Source organism: Drosophila busckii, chromosome X, assembly GCF_011750605.1.
Source record: "Drosophila busckii strain San Diego stock center, stock number 13000-0081.31 chromosome X, ASM1175060v1, whole genome shotgun sequence".
Taxonomy (NCBI): Eukaryota; Metazoa; Arthropoda; class Insecta; order Diptera; family Drosophilidae; genus Drosophila; species Drosophila busckii.
In genome coordinates this window covers 4,018,009-4,037,089 of record NC_046608.1, presented here as the reverse complement: position 1 = coordinate 4,037,089, position 19,081 = coordinate 4,018,009, and the positions used below count along the sequence as shown (strand labels likewise).

The 19,081-nt window shown below is 48.4% G+C and overlaps 3 protein-coding genes across 4 annotated transcripts in view; 2 read left to right on the top strand and 1 right to left on the bottom strand.

The window, feature by feature from the left end:
• Positions 1-652: 652 nt before the first annotated feature.
• Positions 653-5,876, top strand: LOC108606045 (glutamine synthetase 2 cytoplasmic). 2 transcript variants are annotated; one of them, XM_017995893.2, is made up of 5 exons: positions 653-760; positions 2,053-2,240; positions 4,434-4,774; positions 4,833-5,024; positions 5,090-5,876. In XM_017995893.2, the coding sequence occupies exons 1-5, from the start codon at positions 750-752 to the stop codon at positions 5,480-5,482; spliced, it is 1,125 nt and encodes a 374-aa protein (XP_017851382.1). In that variant the 5' UTR covers positions 653-749; the 3' UTR covers positions 5,483-5,876. The 2 variants fall into 2 exon arrangements, with proteins under 2 accessions (XP_017851382.1, XP_017851384.1); XM_017995895.2 differs by lacking the exon at positions 653-760 and adding an exon at positions 1,814-1,970.
• Positions 5,877-6,284: 408 nt separating this feature from the next.
• On the top strand, positions 6,285-7,471 carry LOC108606046. Its single transcript, XM_017995896.1, has one exon. The coding sequence runs from the start codon at positions 6,344-6,346 to the stop codon at positions 7,418-7,420; it is 1,077 nt and encodes a 358-aa protein (XP_017851385.1). The 5' UTR covers positions 6,285-6,343; the 3' UTR covers positions 7,421-7,471.
• A 1,194-nt stretch (positions 7,472-8,665) lies between these two features.
• Positions 8,666-19,081, bottom strand: part of LOC108605340 (E3 ubiquitin-protein ligase highwire) — a 44,107-nt gene continuing 33,691 nt past the window's right edge. The window contains 10 exon segments of the mRNA XM_033294361.1: positions 8,666-9,742; positions 9,802-9,995; positions 10,542-11,006; positions 11,065-11,406; positions 11,466-12,797; positions 13,036-13,916; positions 13,948-14,245; positions 14,299-14,765; positions 14,824-17,381; positions 18,112-18,225. Coding sequence (XP_033150252.1) covers positions 9,259-9,742; positions 9,802-9,995; positions 10,542-11,006; positions 11,065-11,406; positions 11,466-12,797; positions 13,036-13,916; positions 13,948-14,245; positions 14,299-14,765; positions 14,824-17,381; positions 18,112-18,225 — 7,135 coding nt within the window. The 3' untranslated portion in view covers positions 8,666-9,258.

The following is a 19,081-nucleotide window of genomic DNA, read 5'->3' as shown; positions in this document are numbered from 1 at the left end:
TTAAGCGCAAAACAAAAATAAATTCACTAATTCGAATGTACAGTGGGCTTAATGGCTGCAATTCTCAATATATGCAAGCAGTTCAAAGCATAAGCTTAACAACAATATTTATATTTATTTATTATGCTGCCAAATTTAGTTGCAGCTGTGCGCTCTTGTTTACTGTACAGCTTTTATTTGCTGCTGTGTGTCTATTTTTAGCTATGTTGACATTCCTATTTATGCGTGGGAAATTGTAGCACATGAAATTGAGCTTTTCTCAATTGGAAGCACACAATTTATGCGTTGCAACTGGAACTAATGGACAGGAAGTGGCAGCCACACAAGCCCAGGGCTTTGTATTTACAACATATGCATGTAAATTCGCATTCGTTTATCTAAATGTGAAAGCCTCGCATCTCTAATTAGCACACGCCTTTGACTTTTTGTATTACTTCTTCACCAGCTTTTGTCTCTCAGACATCATAAATCACATCGCACCTGGGCTTCTACCTGATTTGCCTATAAAAGCCGCTCGGGCTGCACTTTAGCTGCACAGTCTGTCATTCAAAAAGCAATCGCATACTTATTTACATTACAGACTGATGTAAATATGTATTTAGCATATATAGCTTGCAATAATAAAAAAATTGCCATAAATTGATTTGCTGCGTGCGTGTTTTTATAGCAACGACATTGCGTGAGAATTACGATAATAACTATAATTAATTGAACAATAACAAATTGCTAACAACGTACTTATATGCAATATGGATTTAACGTAAGTTTCAGCAGGAGATTTTAATAGAATATATTATTTATTTTAAAGTTAGTTTAATGTGAACCCAATTTAATATGCAAAATAAATTAGTTGCAAACTAAAGTCACTCAGTGTAAATTGGCTAAGCAGTTCCCAATTTCTGTAGCTGCAAATTAATGCTGTGCACATTATCGAGCTGCCACTGTACTTAAAAGACAATTGACAGTAATGCGAAAATTTCCCAGCATTTTTACACTTTAAGCTTCAACTGCTTTATTCAATCAATTCATACATATATAATTTTATCAAATAAATTATACAAACTGTGTCTGCCATTTAGCTTAAGATGTTTTCAAAAATTTCCGTAGGCATAATTTCCATGCTAAGAGTCTTACACTTTACAAATACAAATGCATTTGTTTATTATTTTCGCTATCTTTGTATTTGCTTTTAACCTGCTGAGAGTGCATAGGCAAATCTAACTAATGATCTATTACTTGTCTTGCTTTCTCATGCAATTTCAAAACACACAGCTGGAGAGGGCTTTAGATGCAAGAGGAGAGATGTAGTGGGTGCGTTGATAACGAAAACAGCGAGAGCGATATTGCCGGCTAAAGATTAAGCGATGTGCAATGTTTTTATCCAAGTAGCTATCGTTAGCTAAGCAAATGAAAAAAATCAAATTTCATTCAAAGTGATATGTTTCCAATAGAGATTTAAGCTTGAGCCAATGCCTAACCACAATTGTCACGCGCTCATCTCTAAGTAGCGGGACTTTTGAGCACACTGATCAAGCAGCGAGCAGAACTGCGAACTGCGAACTGCTGACAAAAAAATATGATAGGCGCATGCGTTGGCGTTTGCTCTGGGCGCACCGCTGCCAGCGTCGCAGTCGCAGTCGCTGCCGCTGCTTTTGCTTTTGTTTTATTGCTGCCTTCAATGCGGCTGTCCGTTTAGTTTTAGTTATAAGAAGCAGCAGCACCAGCAAATGTAATACAAAACAATTTATTCTTGTTCTAGCTGCTGCTGTTATTGTTGTTGTTGTTGTTGTTGCTGCTTTTAGTTTTTAGTTTGTCGTTATAAATTGCGTTGGAATAACGGATACCAGCTTAGTCGTGTGCCAGTAACGCTTACGCTCGCTCGCAAGCAAAAAGTCCAGAACAGAACCCAAGCATACCCCAAGCCCAGGCCCAAGCAACCCCTCGATCCAGAGCAACAATAAAACGCCAAGGTGCGCTCAAGCCTCATACAGTCGTCACCAGTAGTCGCCAACAGTTCTAACAGTTTCTCAAATTCGCTACTCAAATCATTAGCACCATGTCGGCCAGAATTTTGGAGGATTCGCCCAATGCGCACATCAACAAGACCCTGCTCGATCGCTATCTGTCGCTGCCGCTCAAGGAGAACATTGTCCAGGCCACCTACGTCTGGATCGACGGCACCGACGAGGATCTGCGCTGCAAGGATCGCACACTCGATTTCATTCCCAACAGTCCAAAGGGTGAGTGACAGCTTAACATTATGAAAATAAATATCAGAAATTTAAGAATCAAGGATTAGGCTTTACAAAAAAAAAAATTAATTTTGCTGAAATAAATATCCTTAGTCTGCAACTATGAATAAATTCTATAGTAATTACTTAAATCTTTTAAAGTCTTTGTCTAAAATTTGGCTTATAATTTTTCTATTATTAATGCTCCTACAAATATTAAAATATTTAGCAAGAATAGTCCAAAGCAAACTTCAATTTTACTACATACATATAGAACTTGTTTATTTATAGGTATGCACATACTTTAATATAAAGTATTATGTAAACTTGAAATTAAATTTTCTTTAGCTAAACAAATTCCCATAGTAACTCTTTCCCATGCCCAAAATGTAACTCGTTTAACACATCCGCAACAATGAGTTATATTATTTTTGAAACGTAAGCACCGCTATTTTTTATAACTGCTACTCAGACTGCTACAAAATTCATTCATACACTGCAAATAGTATTTCAAAAAGTAAATAAACTTTTGTGCGAACTAACGTCAAAGGTTTGCCGACATTTGACAGTTAGACGCAGATTAGAATTGCTTTAATAAATGATTAGGTAATTGCCATAAACGCAGCGATTTATATTTTCCCCGACGGGGGTTTAATCAATAGTTATCAATTTATAGCGCAGTTAAATTCACCTTTGAATTTGGATGACACTACGTCTGGTCGGCACTTTGCTGAGCATTAAACTTTTATAATTTTGGCAATTGAATTGCAAAAAAATAAACGCAGAGTTTTGCTTGTTTATTAATTTATTGCAAATCATTTCAAGTCGGAAATTGTCTGCAATTAATTGTGCATACTATAAATATATATTGTTCAAGTAACAAGTGTGCCATAAGTGCTTTTGTTATTGTTTTGTTGTTGTTGTTTTTGTGATAATTATCAGAGAGCGTTAATTTTGTCAGCTTTACACTTTGTTAATATTTGGCCTAGACAAATACTCAGTGCCACAGTCAAGAGCACAACAATTGCATTCACACACACACACACACACATGTGTGTGTGTATATGTGTGATCATTTAAGATCGCAGACAATTAGCTGTGAAATATGACAGCAGCGTCTCGTTTGGTTCTTATGCTCTGCTGGCTACTGTGGCGTATGCGTAATGTCACGTTTAAAGCGCATGCCTCGCAGCTCGCGAGTTGAACTTGACAGTAACGTTTGCTTGTCTATTGCATGCAACTTTGTTAATTATGCATGCGATTTGGAGTCCCAATTCAATTATCGCGTAATTGCAACAATTTCCTCAAACTCAACCGCAACGAAAATTCAATCAATAGGCGCAAATTTAGTAAATTGTGGCACACATAGAGTGCAGAGCTCAGTTCATGCTCTAGACCCGTGCCCAACAAAGCCCAAAGCCTTATGATAATATTTAATTACAAAGCGAGAGACTCGAGCGACTGTAAAGCTAAACTGACACTCATGGCTGACAACAGCAACAACAACAACAACAACAAGACAAAGCATATAATACATATTATATTATATAATTTAATGCAGCTTGCAATTGCAGTAAGCGTTTAATTTATATAAAAAAATAAAAGTGAAATTTGTTATTGCTATGCGCAACAAAATTAATTACAAGCAATCAGACAGACAGCGGTATTTCCAGCGTTTATCACGCATACGCCCTGTTGTTGTTGTTGGTGTTGTTGATGGTGGTGATGTTGTCGCTGTTGCGGTTATAATAATACTACATGCATCTATGTATATGCAATTGCGCTTTAATTAATTGCTGCCATTTGCATATATAAATATACACAATATATTGTTATAATAGATATATATATATATATATATATATGTTGTTTGCATGCTAATTTGCTATTGTTTAAGTTACTCAAAATGAGCAGAAAAAAAAAACAAATTCGAGTATTTGATGCTTAAATTCTTAGTTTGCTTTCCAATTAAATTCTTTGCATTTAAAGCTGTTGAGCACATATCAATATAGTAGCTAGAAAGTCCGCTAGGTGGCGTCTTTGAGTTGTCAATTGCTGAGTCGTGATACTGTTTAATTAAAAAGCTAATTAATGCAGCTCAGGCTCAGAATTGCAGGCCTTGCCCTTAACCTAACCCAAGCTAATCTTCACTAACCTATGCAATGCTCTGCTAATCAATTTGTATTTCCCCTTTGCTCACAGACTTGCCCATTTGGAATTATGACGGCAGCTCGTGCTATCAATCGGAGGGCAGCAACTCGGATGTCTATCTGTATCCCGTGGCCATTTACAAGGATCCCTTCCGTCGCGGCAACCACATTCTGGTCATGTGTGACACCTACAAGTTCGACGGCACACCCACGGCCAGCAACAAGCGCAAGACCTGCCTGGAGGCGGTGAACAAGTGTGCGGATGAGGAGCCCTGGTTTGGCATTGAGCAGGAGTACACATTCCTCGATTTCGATGGCCATCCGCTGGGCTGGCCCAAGAACGGCTTCCCCGGACCCCAGGGACCCTACTACTGCGGCGTGGGCGCCAACAAGGTGCGTCTTGGATGCAACTCAGCTCAGCTTACAGTTTTATTATATTTCATAATTCCAGGTCTATGCTCGCGATGTGGTCGATGCGCATTATCGCGCTTGTCTCTATGCTGGCATCAAGATGGCCGGCACCAATGCCGAGGTGATGCCTGCTCAGTGGGAGTTCCAAGTGGGTCCCTGTCTAGGCATTTCCGTGGGTGATGATCTATGGATGGCGCGTTTCCTCATGCATCGCATTGCGGAAGAATTCGGCGTAGGTTTCATTATCATTATTGTATTTAAAGTCTAGATTTCTGATTGTTAAATTTTGTTGCACAGATTGTCGCCACTTTGGATCCCAAGCCCATGCCTGGCGATTGGAATGGCGCTGGCGCCCACACCAATGTGTCGACCAAGACGATGCGCGAGGAGGGCGGCATACGTGAGATTGAGAAGGCGGTGGCCAAGCTGTCCAAGTGCCATGAGCGTCACATACGCGTCTATGACCCCAAGGACGGCCAGGACAATGCGCGTCGTCTGACCGGACGCCACGAGACGAGCTCGATTAACGATTTCAGCGCTGGAGTCGCAAATCGTGGCTGCAGCATTCGCATTCCACGCAGCGTCAATGATGAGGGCAAGGGCTACTTTGAGGATCGTCGCCCCAGCTCCAACTGCGATCCCTACTCGGTAGTGGAGGCCATACTGCGCACCGTCTGCCTGGACGAATAAGTGGACGCAGTGCGTCGCGACCCGGAAACGAACATGGCAAACCAAAAAGCAATTCACCAAGCTCATACCCCAAACGTATTTGTTATTAATTAAGCAACTGTTATTTAGTTTCTTGTAATATCATAATTTTTTTTTTGTTTTTTTTTTCGTTGTTGTTAAGCTGTAATTGTTAAAGCCGATTGCACCAACTACCCCACCAATACCAATAACCCCACCTAAAATACTTGCGACCTAATGAAATCGAAACTATATTCCTAAATATATAAAAGGCAAACATATAAGTACGAACGATATGCTTTAGTTTAAAACAATAACAATAACAATATATGCAAACGATAAACAATAATAAATCCATATACTCTATAGACAAGTAAGTGCACATCAAAAATGTAAACACAATTGAGTTTTATTCGGCCTGGGATCGATTGCAATATGAACAACAATAGAGTGTAAACAATAATTAATTTGTCAATAAAATCTGTTGAATTAATATCGAGCAATCAGCAATGTAAACCGAATTTAATTCCTTGTCATATTTATATAAAAAGTAGAATAGGATATATTCAAATTGTGCAAATGTATGTAACAGACAGAAGTGGGCGTGGCAGACTCTATATATGGTCTACTATATGTATATTGTAGATCTGCGATACAAGCTGAGCCAATTGATCCCTTGTTCGTCAGTATGAGCAATAAGAACTAAAACAGTCTCATCAATTTTATTGATGTTTAGTTTAATACTAATACTAATTTAATACTAGTTTTATATCTAAGCCAGCTTTGCTTTTGCAGTCACACTTTGTTAGCTCGTTTTACAGCTTTATTGTTTGTATTTGAATTTGCAACTTTTATATTTTAATTATGAAACGCGTTGAGAGCCCCATGTTGCCCAAGCAGTCATTCCCGCCTGGTCCATCGCCAACGCAGCGTAATTTTCTGCGCGAGAACAAGCTGCTCGCACGGCAGACGCCAGTGCTGATGCTGCGCCGCCCGGAGCGCCGCTGGCCCAACTATGAGCTGCCCACAGCGGCCTCGCTGGCGCGGCAGTCAGTTGCGCCGCCGCTGAATGTGACGCAGCGGCGTCTGGTCAATGGCGGGCGCAACGAACGTGCAACGTGGCAGAGCAGTCAGCGGAGTCTGCTGCGCTCGGAGAAGGAAATCCAGACGGAGGACATCAATGACGAGCAGTTTCTCAATGCGGCGCTGCTCAAGTGTGCCGAAGCTCATGAGCAGCAGCAGCAGCAGACGCGTCTGCCGCGCGCCTGCAGTGAGGGCGATGAGTTGCCCGCACCGCTGAACGCTGGCCACAGCATAACCCATTGCCTGAGACGCACTGCATCCAATTTCGAGCTGGGCAAAATGCCCGTACAACGCGCCAGCTACCAGTCCATGCTGCGCGCGCTGGCCGTGTCGGACAATTTGCCCAGCGACTTGGATTACGCCGCGTCTTATGCAAAGGCCCAGCAAACAGCGGACAACGCTTCCATTGGATCAGAAGCGTGCGCGCCCGCCGTCCTGCAACTGGCCATGCCGAATGTCACAGACGTTGAGCAGGAGCTGCAGATTGATCACTCGCTCAGCTCTAGCTCTAGCTCCAAACATCAGTTAACAGCAGCAGCTGCAGCAGCTGAAGAGTCGCCAGTGGAGCCGCAGCTGGAGGTGATTTTACCGCCTCCACAGCCGCAACTGCCACAACAAGTGCTGCTGGAGGAGCCGCAACGTGCTCTGCTAGTGGCCGCGGCACAGCAGCGTTACCGCCAGCTCATCTGGGAGTACAATCATTTGCCCATTGCGGTATCAACGCTGCGCGTGCGTAATTTGAAAATTCAATTGGAGCAAGAGCTGGACATGGTTGACAACGAGCTGACTGTGCTCAATCTGCCCCAGGTCTATATACATCGTGAGCATCTGCCGCAGCTCTCCGCTCAGCTGGCTTAAATCTAAACTCAAGTGACTTTAAATAAAGATTTGCAATTCCTGTGTGTTTACCTCGAATTGTTCATTCTCTTCTTTAAATGTTGCTACGTGAAGCAACTAAAAAAAACAAAAACTAAAACAACAACAACAAATAATTTACAAAACGACTACAACAACAACTACTACTACAACAACAATAGCAACTGCAACATTGCATCAACAACACATACAGGATATACAAGTAAAAATGCAGGGGGTAGGTCGAAAAAATTGATCAAAAAACACAAAATGCTCAATTTCTCGGAAACTACAAGGACTACAAAGATATGTTGTTGTTGTTGTGGTTGTAGTAGTGGTTGTTGTAGTCCTTGATTTATGGAGCACATTTGTTGTTGTTGTTATCGCTGCCTTAAGTGCACGTGTTGTTATTGTAATTTAAGAGCGGAAAATTTCCAAGTCCTTTGGTCGCAAAATATGCCAGAAAATCACAAATACCTCTATATCTCAAAAACTACAAGGACTATCTGGGTGTAGTTTTGTAGGATGATAGTCCTTTTAAAAAGAGATCGTTTGAGCTCGTCCTAATCCTGCCAAGGATTCGGGAGCTATGCGCTTTTTTCTGTATACAAAAAAAGCTGTCTGTCTCAGCTCCTGTAAGGACTTTCGTCTTTTGAGTGGTATATTATAAAAGGACTCGACGAGCACTATTTGGACACCCAAGCATATCCTTGTAGCCCTTGTAGTTTCCGGAAAATGCAGCATTTTGTGTTTTTTTTGCCAATTTTTTGACATTTTTTGCATCATTTCATAAAATTTGTTTGTCCAATCCTGGATATCGTAGTATGCAGTTCGATAGATTCTATCCCCAGGAGCACAAAAATCTTGTTGGAATTAGAAGGATAAGTAAGGAGCAGGAGCTCCATTTGGCCATATTAAATGTAAATAAGAATGACTTAAGCAACGAACATGCTAGCATTTTATTTGCTTAGTCCTGGATATCCTGGTATGGCAATCGTTAGATACAATGGCCAAGAGTACGAAAATGCAATTGAAATAAAATAAAAAATTGTTTGCTATTAAACACAGAGACTTTGCTTTTTATTTAAATAATTACATTTGCATTTGTTTTATTTGTTTGATTTTGTTTTGCTGTTGTTTTGGTTTTGCTTGCACATCAATATTTGTATAATTTAGTTATTTATAAAATAAGTATTGATTTATGCATTGAATTCGAATTCGAAATGAATCAATAAATATATACTTGCGAATATCCAATGTTGAGTATTTCAAAATATGTATTGCGTATATAAATAACACTGTTTTTTATAATAAGTGCAACATCAATATATAAATGTATCGATATCGATATCAGTTTCATTATCAATTACCAATCGCCTTTGAAATTCAATCTCATAATTTACTTCGAGCCTACTTAACATTACATTGTGTTTACATCCACATCCACATCCATATCCATCCATGTCCATATCCATATATGTACGTATCCAGAAATGCACGTATGCATGTAGATAACATTGATCAGTAGCTAAATACACATACACATGTTTAGTATAATACATACATACATACATATACGACTAAAAGAATTGCTAATGCGCAACAAAAAAAAAAAACGATTTACAAATTATTTAAATATTTGCATTATGATATACATACATGCATACATATGATCGTATGCCTACGGATTACAATCTAACATTTATGTTTCTATTTGTGTGTGTGTGCCTGTGTGTGTGTGTGTGTGTGGGATGGGGGTAATGTAACTAGGGGGACGGGGACAGCGGGTCACGTGGCATGCAACGCTGCAGCTGCAGCTATAAAAGTTTCCGCTGCTGTTGCTAGAAAGTCTGGGCATTGCGGCAGACGCCACAGCCCAAGGCGAACTCCTCGCCCGTGGGCGGATGCAGCACATGCAGTGGACACTCGTCGCCCACCAGCTGCTTGGCCTTGGGCCCGGCTGGGCACTGCGGCAGTTTCGTCTTTGGAATGTTCGTCAGGCGTTGAAAATCGTCGTGGCAGGTGTCGCAGAAATGCGTTGTGCCAAAGCAGAAGAAAACGGCGACGGAGCAGCAGTAGCGGCACTTGTACTCGAGAAAATCGGTGCCATGCTTGGGGCACATCTGGGCGCGTGCCACATCCGAGCAGCCGCCGCAGACAAGCTCCTCCGGATCGAATTTCTCCCCAATCTCAGCATCGCAGCGCGCCTCGCCGCCATAATAAGCCTTCTGGCACTTGAAGCAAACGTAATACGCATAACGATCCATGGCCAGTTGGGTGACATCCTTGTTCTCCGTCTCCTTAACGAGGCCCTCGTACTTGATGCTAAACAAAGCAAAGCAAATATTATTAATCTACTCTTTAGTTTGAATTGCGGCACTTACCGCATTAGCGCTTTACGCTTCACATCCTGCTTGAGTGAATTGATGGGTTCCAGTATATCGGCTAGTAATGGATGCTGTATGTCCGCCTTGCAGATGGGACACAGCGAGAAGCCAAAAGTAATGCGCGGTCCGCTCCAGCGCTTCTCCAGCACTGCCTTGCAGCAGTGAAAATGAAATACATGTCCACACTCCAGCTGTGAAATGAAAAAGCAGACGGCAAGTTAATGAGCTGGCATATAAGAAAGCAAATGGAAGGATAACTGAGGAGCAGCAGCCGCAGAAGCAAAAATTTATGTTATATTTGCTTAACAGCTGTGCACGCTGCTTTAGCATTGATCGGTGTGGGTTGTTGTTCTGACTAGAGTTCTCTGTTAGCAACTTTCTGTTAGAGTCAGTCTCTCTGTTAAAGACTCACTGTTAAAGACTATCTGTTAGAGTCAGACTCTCTGTTATTTTTGCTTAACAGCTGTGTGCACGCTGCTTTAGCATAGATCGGTGTGGGTTGTTGTCTTGACTAGAGTTCTCTGCTAGCAACTTTCTGTTAGAGTCAGTCTCTCTGTTAGAGCCAGACTCTCTGTTAAGGACTGGCTGTTAGTGTCAGACTCTCTGTTAGAATCTCTCTGTTGCACACCTCTGTTAACAATTAATTTGATGATAAACATTTAAATGCACTTGCTCTAACTATTTTTTTTCTCTCACCAACGCTCTCTCTCTCTCTCTCTATCCTTTGCTTAACTTACGTGTATGGAGGGCGCACAGCTGAGCGCTTCGACGAAGCAGATCATGCACATGTCGTCCGCATCCTGGGTAAGCTTCGGCTCGTGGAGCTCCTCGGCCAGCTCGTTCTCCCTTATGTGGCACACATGCTGCAGACAGGGCAGACACTTGCGCTCGTTGGCGACGCCGCCGCAGGGATGACCGCAGGGCTTGGTTTTGAGACAAGAGTTGGCGGCGTATTCCTGGCACTGCGCATCGGCGCACACGTTGCCGATCTCCAGCAGTCCGGAGCTGCCGGTAACGCCGCAGAAGCGGCATCGGCCAATGGCTTCTTGTGGGCCAGAGATGATGGCGTGGCTGCCATCGCGGAACTCCACCATGGCCTTGAGCGTCTTGGAATCGGCGAGCGCAAGCAGCCAGAAGAGCTTGGTGCGGCCACAGGATTCATGCAGCTCCACGCGTATGGCTTCCTCCTCCTCCTTGCAAACCTGCAAACAAAAGAGAATTGAGTGTGAGGAACTAAAGTGATGGGGTGGCGCCACCTACCGTGCGCTTGTGCATGCGCGTCTTGCGATTCAAATGCAGGAAGCGATCGCAGTCGCCGCAGAGCGAGCCACAAGCCTCGCATTGTATGATGGCCGCGGTCTCGCCATCGTCGTGGTTGGTGCAGAGCGGACGCGTGTCGCAGAACTTGGACCACTGCCCGGAGCTGAGCTTCTCCACATGGTCACGCTCCAGCACACAGAGACTGGCGAGCGCCAGCCAAAGCGTCGCCGTCTTGGTGCAATGCTCCGGCGTGCGATAGACTTCCTCCAGTCGCGTCAGATTGAGCACAGACTCGGCTATGGCCGCCTTGGTGATCTGCGCCCACTGCTCGCTGAGCTTGCCCTGCAAACGCAAGAGAGGATTAGTGGACATAACAATTTCGGGTTGGGCTGGCTACTTACGCTGGCCAAGTCACGTATGAGCGCAATGATGCTCTCCGCCTGCTTGGTGGAGATGACGCCGTTGAGGAACCAGCGCTGGTTCAGATTGCGCTTGGACTCCTGCTTGGCTATGCCAAAGCGCGGCTCGAAGTGGAACAGCAGCGCGCTGCTGGGCACTGGCGGCGTCGCCGAGCTGCAACTCACAATGCCGTGGCCCAGATGCTGCACGGATAGATCGAGGGAGCTGCACAGACGCACAAACGCGGGCGTCTTCTCCAGCTGCGCGGTCTTGGTGCCCGCCTTGATCTTCACCTGCAGCTGCAGCGACTTGGCAATGACGCCCAGGAATATGTCCAGCAGGCCCAAGCGGCTCATGTCAAAGTCCGCGCCCGCCTGATGCGCAATGCTGTAGTCCGCCGGCGGCAGTCGCTGCACGCCGAGCAAATCCGCAAAGCTCTCCGGCGTTAGCTCCGGCAGAATGCGACGCAGCAGCGCTGTGACCTGCCGCTGCACCCGATCGCTGCCCGTGTGCAGCAGTCCCAGCAAATCCCGCAGCAGTCCCGTCTGCTGCGACAGATACGAGCGACCCACGACGCTGCCGGACAGAGCGAGCACCATGCTCAGCATTTCGAAGCAATAAGTGTCCGGAGCGCGTGTAGCTGAGCCTGAGCCGCTGGCATCGCGGGCTGCTGGAGCCACTGTGGGCGTGGCTGTGGGCGCGCTGGGCAGCGGTGGCAGCGGCGTCTGCTGCTGCTGCTCCAGCGACTGCGCCAGATTGGCCAGCTCCCAGTCCTCCTTGGCGCGCGCCGCCTCCTTGCGTATGGCATGCACGATATGCACTATGACCTGCTTCTGCAGATGCGACAACTTGCTGCGCGAGAAGAGTATCCCGACCATGTGCTCGCGCAGATCGAGTGAGCTGCCCGCCTCTAGAGCCGCCGGCGCAGCGGGAGCAGCACTCACGCTTATGAGTTTACCAAAGACTTGCGCCGTAATCAGCCGGAACACGCGCAGCGTCTCCGCCTCGCAGATCTGCTGCTGTATCCGTCCAGCGTTGCATAGACGCACATGCGGAGGAGGAGTTCGATGCTCCTGCTGCTGCGGCGGCGGCGGCTGCTGCTGCTGCCTGGACAGCCGCTTGGCCTGCGCACTGGGCAGTCCCAGCAGCTTGATCTGACGCACGCGCAGCGTATTCTCCGGTCCGTGCAGCTCCAGGCGGAAGTGCGTGCAGCTGTCGTCCTGTATCTTGGCCGCCAGCCAGACGCAGGCCTTCGGATCCACGTCCACGCTCTTGAGCAGACTGGTGTCGCCCAGGGATTGGCCAGCATAGAAGACCACATTGAGCACTTTGTTCTGCGCCACAAACAAAATCAAATGAATTACAAATTAAGCTTAAGATTTTAGCGATACTGAATTCAATTGTTTAAACAAAACGTAATTAATAAATAATAAAATAATAATTATTACCCAAAGTTAGGCAAACGCTGCTTTAAATGTTAAATGCGCCAATTCTAAATTCTAAATGAAAATTGGTCTCGTAAATGAAAAATGAAAAGCTGTTGCTAGCTTGAAAATAGCTAAAAGTAGCTACCTGAATATCGCGACTGTTGTCGATGTGCACCAGGAGCAGCTTGCAATTGAAGCTGTTGCGATTGAGACTCAGCTCGATGATCTTGCACTTGTTGCGATCCTCCTCGTCGCTCTCCCAGAAAGTCTCCGTCGAACCGTCGGTCAAGGACTCGGCCATGGCGGCCCGTGAGCTGACGGTGACATCGAACATGCCATGCAGATCCGTGTAGCTGAACAGCCGTGCACCCGCCTCCAGCAGCTGATTGTGCTCGGCATCGTGCTGATTTGTGAGCGGCAGTGCGTCCGCCGTGTCGTTCTGCTCATCCGACTTGGACAGTATCTGGGAGATGTTGCCAAACACATGCGAGCTGTGCAGGAACTGATGGTCCGCCTGGCGGAAGCGTATGCCGAAGCACTGAATGGCCATGCGCTGCAGCGGCGACCCGAGCGGCAGCTGCAGCGTCAAGTCCGCCACGGACTGCAGCAGCACGTGCAGGGATTGGGTGATGCCGTGGGCAAAGCGTCCGCTGATCTGTGTGTAGGCGGCGGGATGCTCCAGCGCCGGCTCCGTTTCGCACGCATCCGGCTCCGCAATGGCCAAGGAGCTGACGAACCACCACATCAGATCGTGCAGACAGACGCCTTGGGTGACGCTGCGCAGCAGCCAATTGAGCGCCTGGAGCGCGTAGATGCGGCAGGCGGCGATGCGCAGGCTGCGGCGCATGGCGCAGCGGAGTCGCTCCAGCTCGTGCTTCTGGGTGATGAACGCCATGGCGGGACGCAGCAGCAGCAGACTCTGCCGTGCCTGCCGGAGCTCTGCCCTGCGATCCTAGCACAGCCGGCTCAGCCGCCGGCCCTCGGCAGCGGCTTCACCGCGCAGTGCTGAGTGCTTGCGCTTGCTCTCTGCCATTGGCGGGCGAGCGGCTGTCGGGACTGCTCGCAAGCAGCTTGGACGGCACTAGGCGACGCAGATGCTCCGATGGATAACAGATGAGCAGCGAGCCAGCGCCGCCAATGACATTGCACTCGCTGCTCGAATTGTTGCGGCGTCGATAGACAACTTTGGGTGCTGCATCTGGTGGCAGCTGCGCGGTCGCTGTCACTGGCGCTGGCGTCAGATTCCAGCCCTGACCCATGGAGTAGCTGCGATGGAACTTGGACAAGCCAGCGCTGGCGCCAGGCGGCTCATAGGCGTTGTGCTCGGCGGATTCATAGGACAGCTCCGAAAGCGGCTGTAAAACAAAATGATGCAGTGCAACCAACTGGAAACTGAGCTGTAACTTACTCTATCGAAGCCCGACTCCTGCGCATTCTGCGCGCCCGCCAATCCCAGCATTTCATAGGGCAGATCCTCCTGAGCGGCGCTGCCCAGACACTCCAGGCAGGCAAAGCTCTCGGGCGGCAGCCAAACGTTCTCCGGCGTCGCCGACGTGGCCAGGCAAACGAAACTCTTGCGATAGGCTCCGTACTTGCCGCTCAGCCGCTGCGCCAGGCGACTGCAGCGTGCGGCATCTGCGCGACTGGTGCTCGGCTTGCTGCTCAGATCCTGATGCTCAATGACCACGGGCATGCCCATGCTGGGCGAAGCCTGCGGCACAGAGGCGGCGGCGGCGGCGACGGCGCCTCCATTCACCGACTCCGAGCTGGAGCAGAGCTCGAGCAGGAAGCTCGCATTCTCGCGCATGGTGGTGTACACCTCGGCATTGGCCAGCAGCGTGTCGCTCTTGACCCCAAACAGTTTGAGCTCATCAGCTGGGATTGAATTGAATTAGTGACTGCAGCTGCTGGGCAGGATTTGTGCACCACTTACCTGTGCTGCTTTCGTTTAGGGGCGCCACCATGTTGATATTCCCAGGCGGTCGTCCCTTGGCGCTGGCCAGGTAGCGCTCGCGGCAGGCGTCGCACATGAGGAACCAGCTGGAGGCGCCTTTGCCGCCCTCGCCGCAGTTGCCGGCCCAGCCCTCGCAGAAAATGCCCACCGAGTTGTAGCCCTTGCCCTTGGCGCTCTTGCTGCACCCGGGATGAGCGATGCGCATGTGGTAGGTCACCGGCATGGGCAGGAACAGTTCGCAGATCTCGCACCAGCTGCCGTCCTCCTTCTTCTTGCGCTTCTTGCGTCCCGCAGCAGCAGCAGCGGCAGCGGCAGCAGCATCCTGCTCCGCCTTCCCCTCGCCTGCATCCGGCTTGGACGACGACTTGGCATCCGCATCAGCGGCGCCCCCATCACGCGTGGGCGAGGGCAGACGCTGCTCATTCAGCGCATTCGTCTGCACAATGTGCACGCACCCACTGCAGATCTGCTCCCAGAGATACACCAGACAGCGCAGCGCCGGCGGCAACACGCTCACCAGCAGCTCCGACAACGGCGCCTGATCCTCGCCCGCCGGCTTGCGATTCCTGCTGCGATTGTGCAGCGAGCAGTTGCCGCTCTTGGCCAAAGTCTCCAGCGTAGCCGGACGTATGTTCAGATAGTGTCCCGCATTGGCCACCTCGACGGAGTGACGCTGCTGCGCCTTCTGCTCCCGCGACAGCTGCAGACGCGCATCGCCGGCCTCGCGGCGTGTGACCACAGTGGCGCCCTCTTTGGGCAGCGCCGGGTGGAACTTGAGAAAACTGGCGCAGGCCATGGCATCATGCACGATCCCCTCGTGCCAGAGCAGCGCAGCGAATACCGCGCGTATGGACTCGGCAAATGAGGGCGGCATGGCGCGCTTGATGGGACCCATGATGGTGCTGCGCTTGGAGACGCAACCGGAACCGGAGCCTGAGGCGGAGCCACTGCTGCTGCTGCTGCTGCCCTCGGGTTGGGCTGTGCCCAGCTGCAGTTCGCTCTGCGTCTCCGTGCTGGTTGTCGTCGTTGTAATCTTCAGCAGATTCAGATCCTCCTCCAGCTGCTGCTGCTGTTGCTGCTGCTGCTGCTGCTGTGTGGCTGCAGCACTGCGTCGGGGCGTATGCTTGGGCGTCGATAGCAGCGCCGCCGTCTGGCTGGGCGTGTAGTTCATGCGCCGCACGCTCGCAATGTCGAAGTCCTGCTCTGGTGGCGGTGGCGGCGGCAGCTCCTCGCCGCGACTGTTGCCATTGCCGCGCGGCGGCTCCTGCTGTCCGCCCATGACACGCACCAGTTCGCGCACCGAGACGCCCGAGGAGGCAGCCGCTTGGTTGCCCTCCAGTGCATCGCCCTTGAACCATTTCTGCAGCGCCTGCAGCTTGATGGCCCCGCCGCCCACGACGCCCGCAATGGCTGAGCCCAGATTGGCGGGCAGCAGCTCGGGCGGTGCCGGCATCAGCGGCTCCGGCTCCGTGGGCAGCAGAAATGGATTGGTCGATATATTGGGCATGGCCGCAGCAATTGTGGGATGATCCGGTGACCGGAGCTTGCTGGGACTGGGCGGCGCACTGGCCACGCTGGGACTTTCAAGTGGACTGGGCGGCGGCGGCGGCGCATCCACCGCCGTAGCCTCACCCACTGTCGACTCCTTGCCGCTCTTGGCGCTGGCGCTGGCGCCATCTGCCACCGGCTGGAGCAGCGTGCGGGCGAGATGCTGATTGAACTGCAGACACCACGCCTCGGTGGGATACCAGCCCATGGTGCAGTGCTGGCGTATGGACTCCGTCGAGAGTCGCAGCCAGACGCCATCGTCGTTCTCAATCTCATCGATGAACGAGATGACGCCGCCCAGACGCAGCACGCCCACCTGCTCCGACTGCAGCGTGGGATGCGACCGAATGCGCAACCCGGCGCTGTGCCGCGCCTGAAACTTGCGCAACTTGCTCGGCGCCTGCGCCTGCCGACGCGCCGTGCTCAAGCGTTGCGCCGGCGGCGGCAGCACGCCCTCCTGCACATCCACCCGATACACTTCCTCCAGCGGTATCCCGTCGATGGTGACGGCCAAGCAGTAGCCACCCACCGAGCTGGGCGTCCACTGCACCGAGAACGTGCCGTCCTCCATGTCCAGCGCGTAGAGCGTTTCGGTGGTGCGCGTCTGCACGGGCGAGCTGAAGCGCAGCTCCTCGAACGAGTAGTTGGTGTAGGGCTTCATGAAGGTGATGGCCTTGAAGCACATCTTCTCCTTGGTGGTCACCTCGTAGTTGTGTCGCGGCGGTGCCGCCACGCCGCCCAGCTGCCCGCTCAGGCTCAAGCCAGGCGGCTGACCCTCGTCCGTGCAGGAGCTGCGACGCATCTTAAGGTTGCCCGCCTTGGTAGCTCCGCCGCCGCCGCTGCTGCCATAGCGTCCAGTGGGTATGGCCTTGATCTCGACCTTAAGCTCTGGCACCAGCACCGCGTCGCCATACTGATCCCTTATGGTCACAGTCACCTGCGTGGGCCAGCCATAGCGCAAGGGTTCGGTTATGGTGTTCAGCTCACATCTGCAAAGATTAGAGCTTGGATTAGTTAATAGCTCAAGTCAAAGTTTATGTTAGTATCAACGCTTAGAGCTCGGACTAGACTGCAGCAATTAAATTAATAATTTAATTTATTAAATTACAGTTTGGATTAAGTGCGCGCATCTATTCCAATCCTTGCTACAAATGTTGCGTCTGCTTAACACTTTGTATACACTTTGACATTTTTGTAAAAAATGGAAAGAGGGTATCATGAAGTTGTGCAAATGTATGTAACAGGGAGAAGGAGACCCCCACAAAGTATATATATTCTTGATCAGCTTGACAAACTGACTTGATATAGCCATGTCCGTCTGTCCGTCCGTCCGTCCGTCTGTATGAGTGCGTGTTTCTCAGCCACTATAAGAGCTAGAGCAACCAAATTTGGTATATAGGTACTCCTTTATCCAAACCTAAACGCTTTTATTTTATTTTATTTTAATTGCTCCCCCTCCCCCGCAAATCGAAAAAAACACGATATTAGGCAAGACAAAATATTAAAAAAAATAAATCATTAAAACGCTTGCTCATGGTTTTGACCGATGCCGAAATTTTTAGAAAGTTCGGGTTTATAACTTAGGAGTTATTCACATTCTAATTTTCAATATAAACAGTGATATTCTAATAATTTTGGTTTTCTCAACTGTCTATAGTCGACTTTAAACTAATATATTTTTAAATATATGTATATATGTATGTATATATTAGTACTCACTTGTTTGGATCTAGACGTGACTCTGGCTGCAGCCAGGCGGCCAGACGCGCGCCTGAGGAACCGGGAGCGCCACTAATAAAATCCTTCAAGAACTGACGCTCATTCGACTGCGAACTGCAATTAAAAGAATAACAAACAAATTAATAAATAATCATTGGCAATAAATTAAGTTTAAGCTAAGCAGGCAAAATGTAATTTACTTAATATAATATTTGATATTAATAATAATAGCACATGCTTTGCTATTTGAAATTAATTTATCATTATCATTTTACTTAATTATAATTATACACTTATTTATTTATATTTGTTATGCATATATTTATATTTCACTTCATACTCTGCCTCACTAATAATTAAGCAATTAGCTTAAGCGCGCGCTCTTTGTCTTTTGCACGTCTCAACTTAAGCCTGTCACTAACTAAACTAAACTTCCAATTGCCGCTCGCACTCCAATCAGAGCGCGCAGCATCAAAGCCCCGCCGCTTGCTTTGCACTCGCTCTCGCTCTCTTGCGCTCTTTCTCTTTCGTCTGAGCGCCGCTGCCTGCGCGGCCACAGCGAAAGGTCACGTTCTTGTGTTTGCGTCTGTGTCCGTTTATGATTCTATTCAGCGTGAGGATGAGCGGAAAGGGCACGTACCGACGCGCTCTCTCAGCAGGTGGCGCGCCCTCGCTCTCGCTCTCGCTCTCCCTCTCCCATTATCCATGCGCATGTGTGTGTGTGTGTGTGAAATCGTCGTATGATCAAGACATGCACGCACGTGTAAAGCAACGGGTAGCTCACACACACATGCATGGCATGCATATGTATGCATTTACTTATGCTTATCATAAGTCCAGCGCGCTCAGATTGATAAAATCAATATGTGAAATAAATAAAATGTGTACCTTCTTTTATAAACAATGTTTAAAGCAGACTTAGTTAAATATACTTGAAATACTTATTCATTTATTCAATTTAATTGAAGTA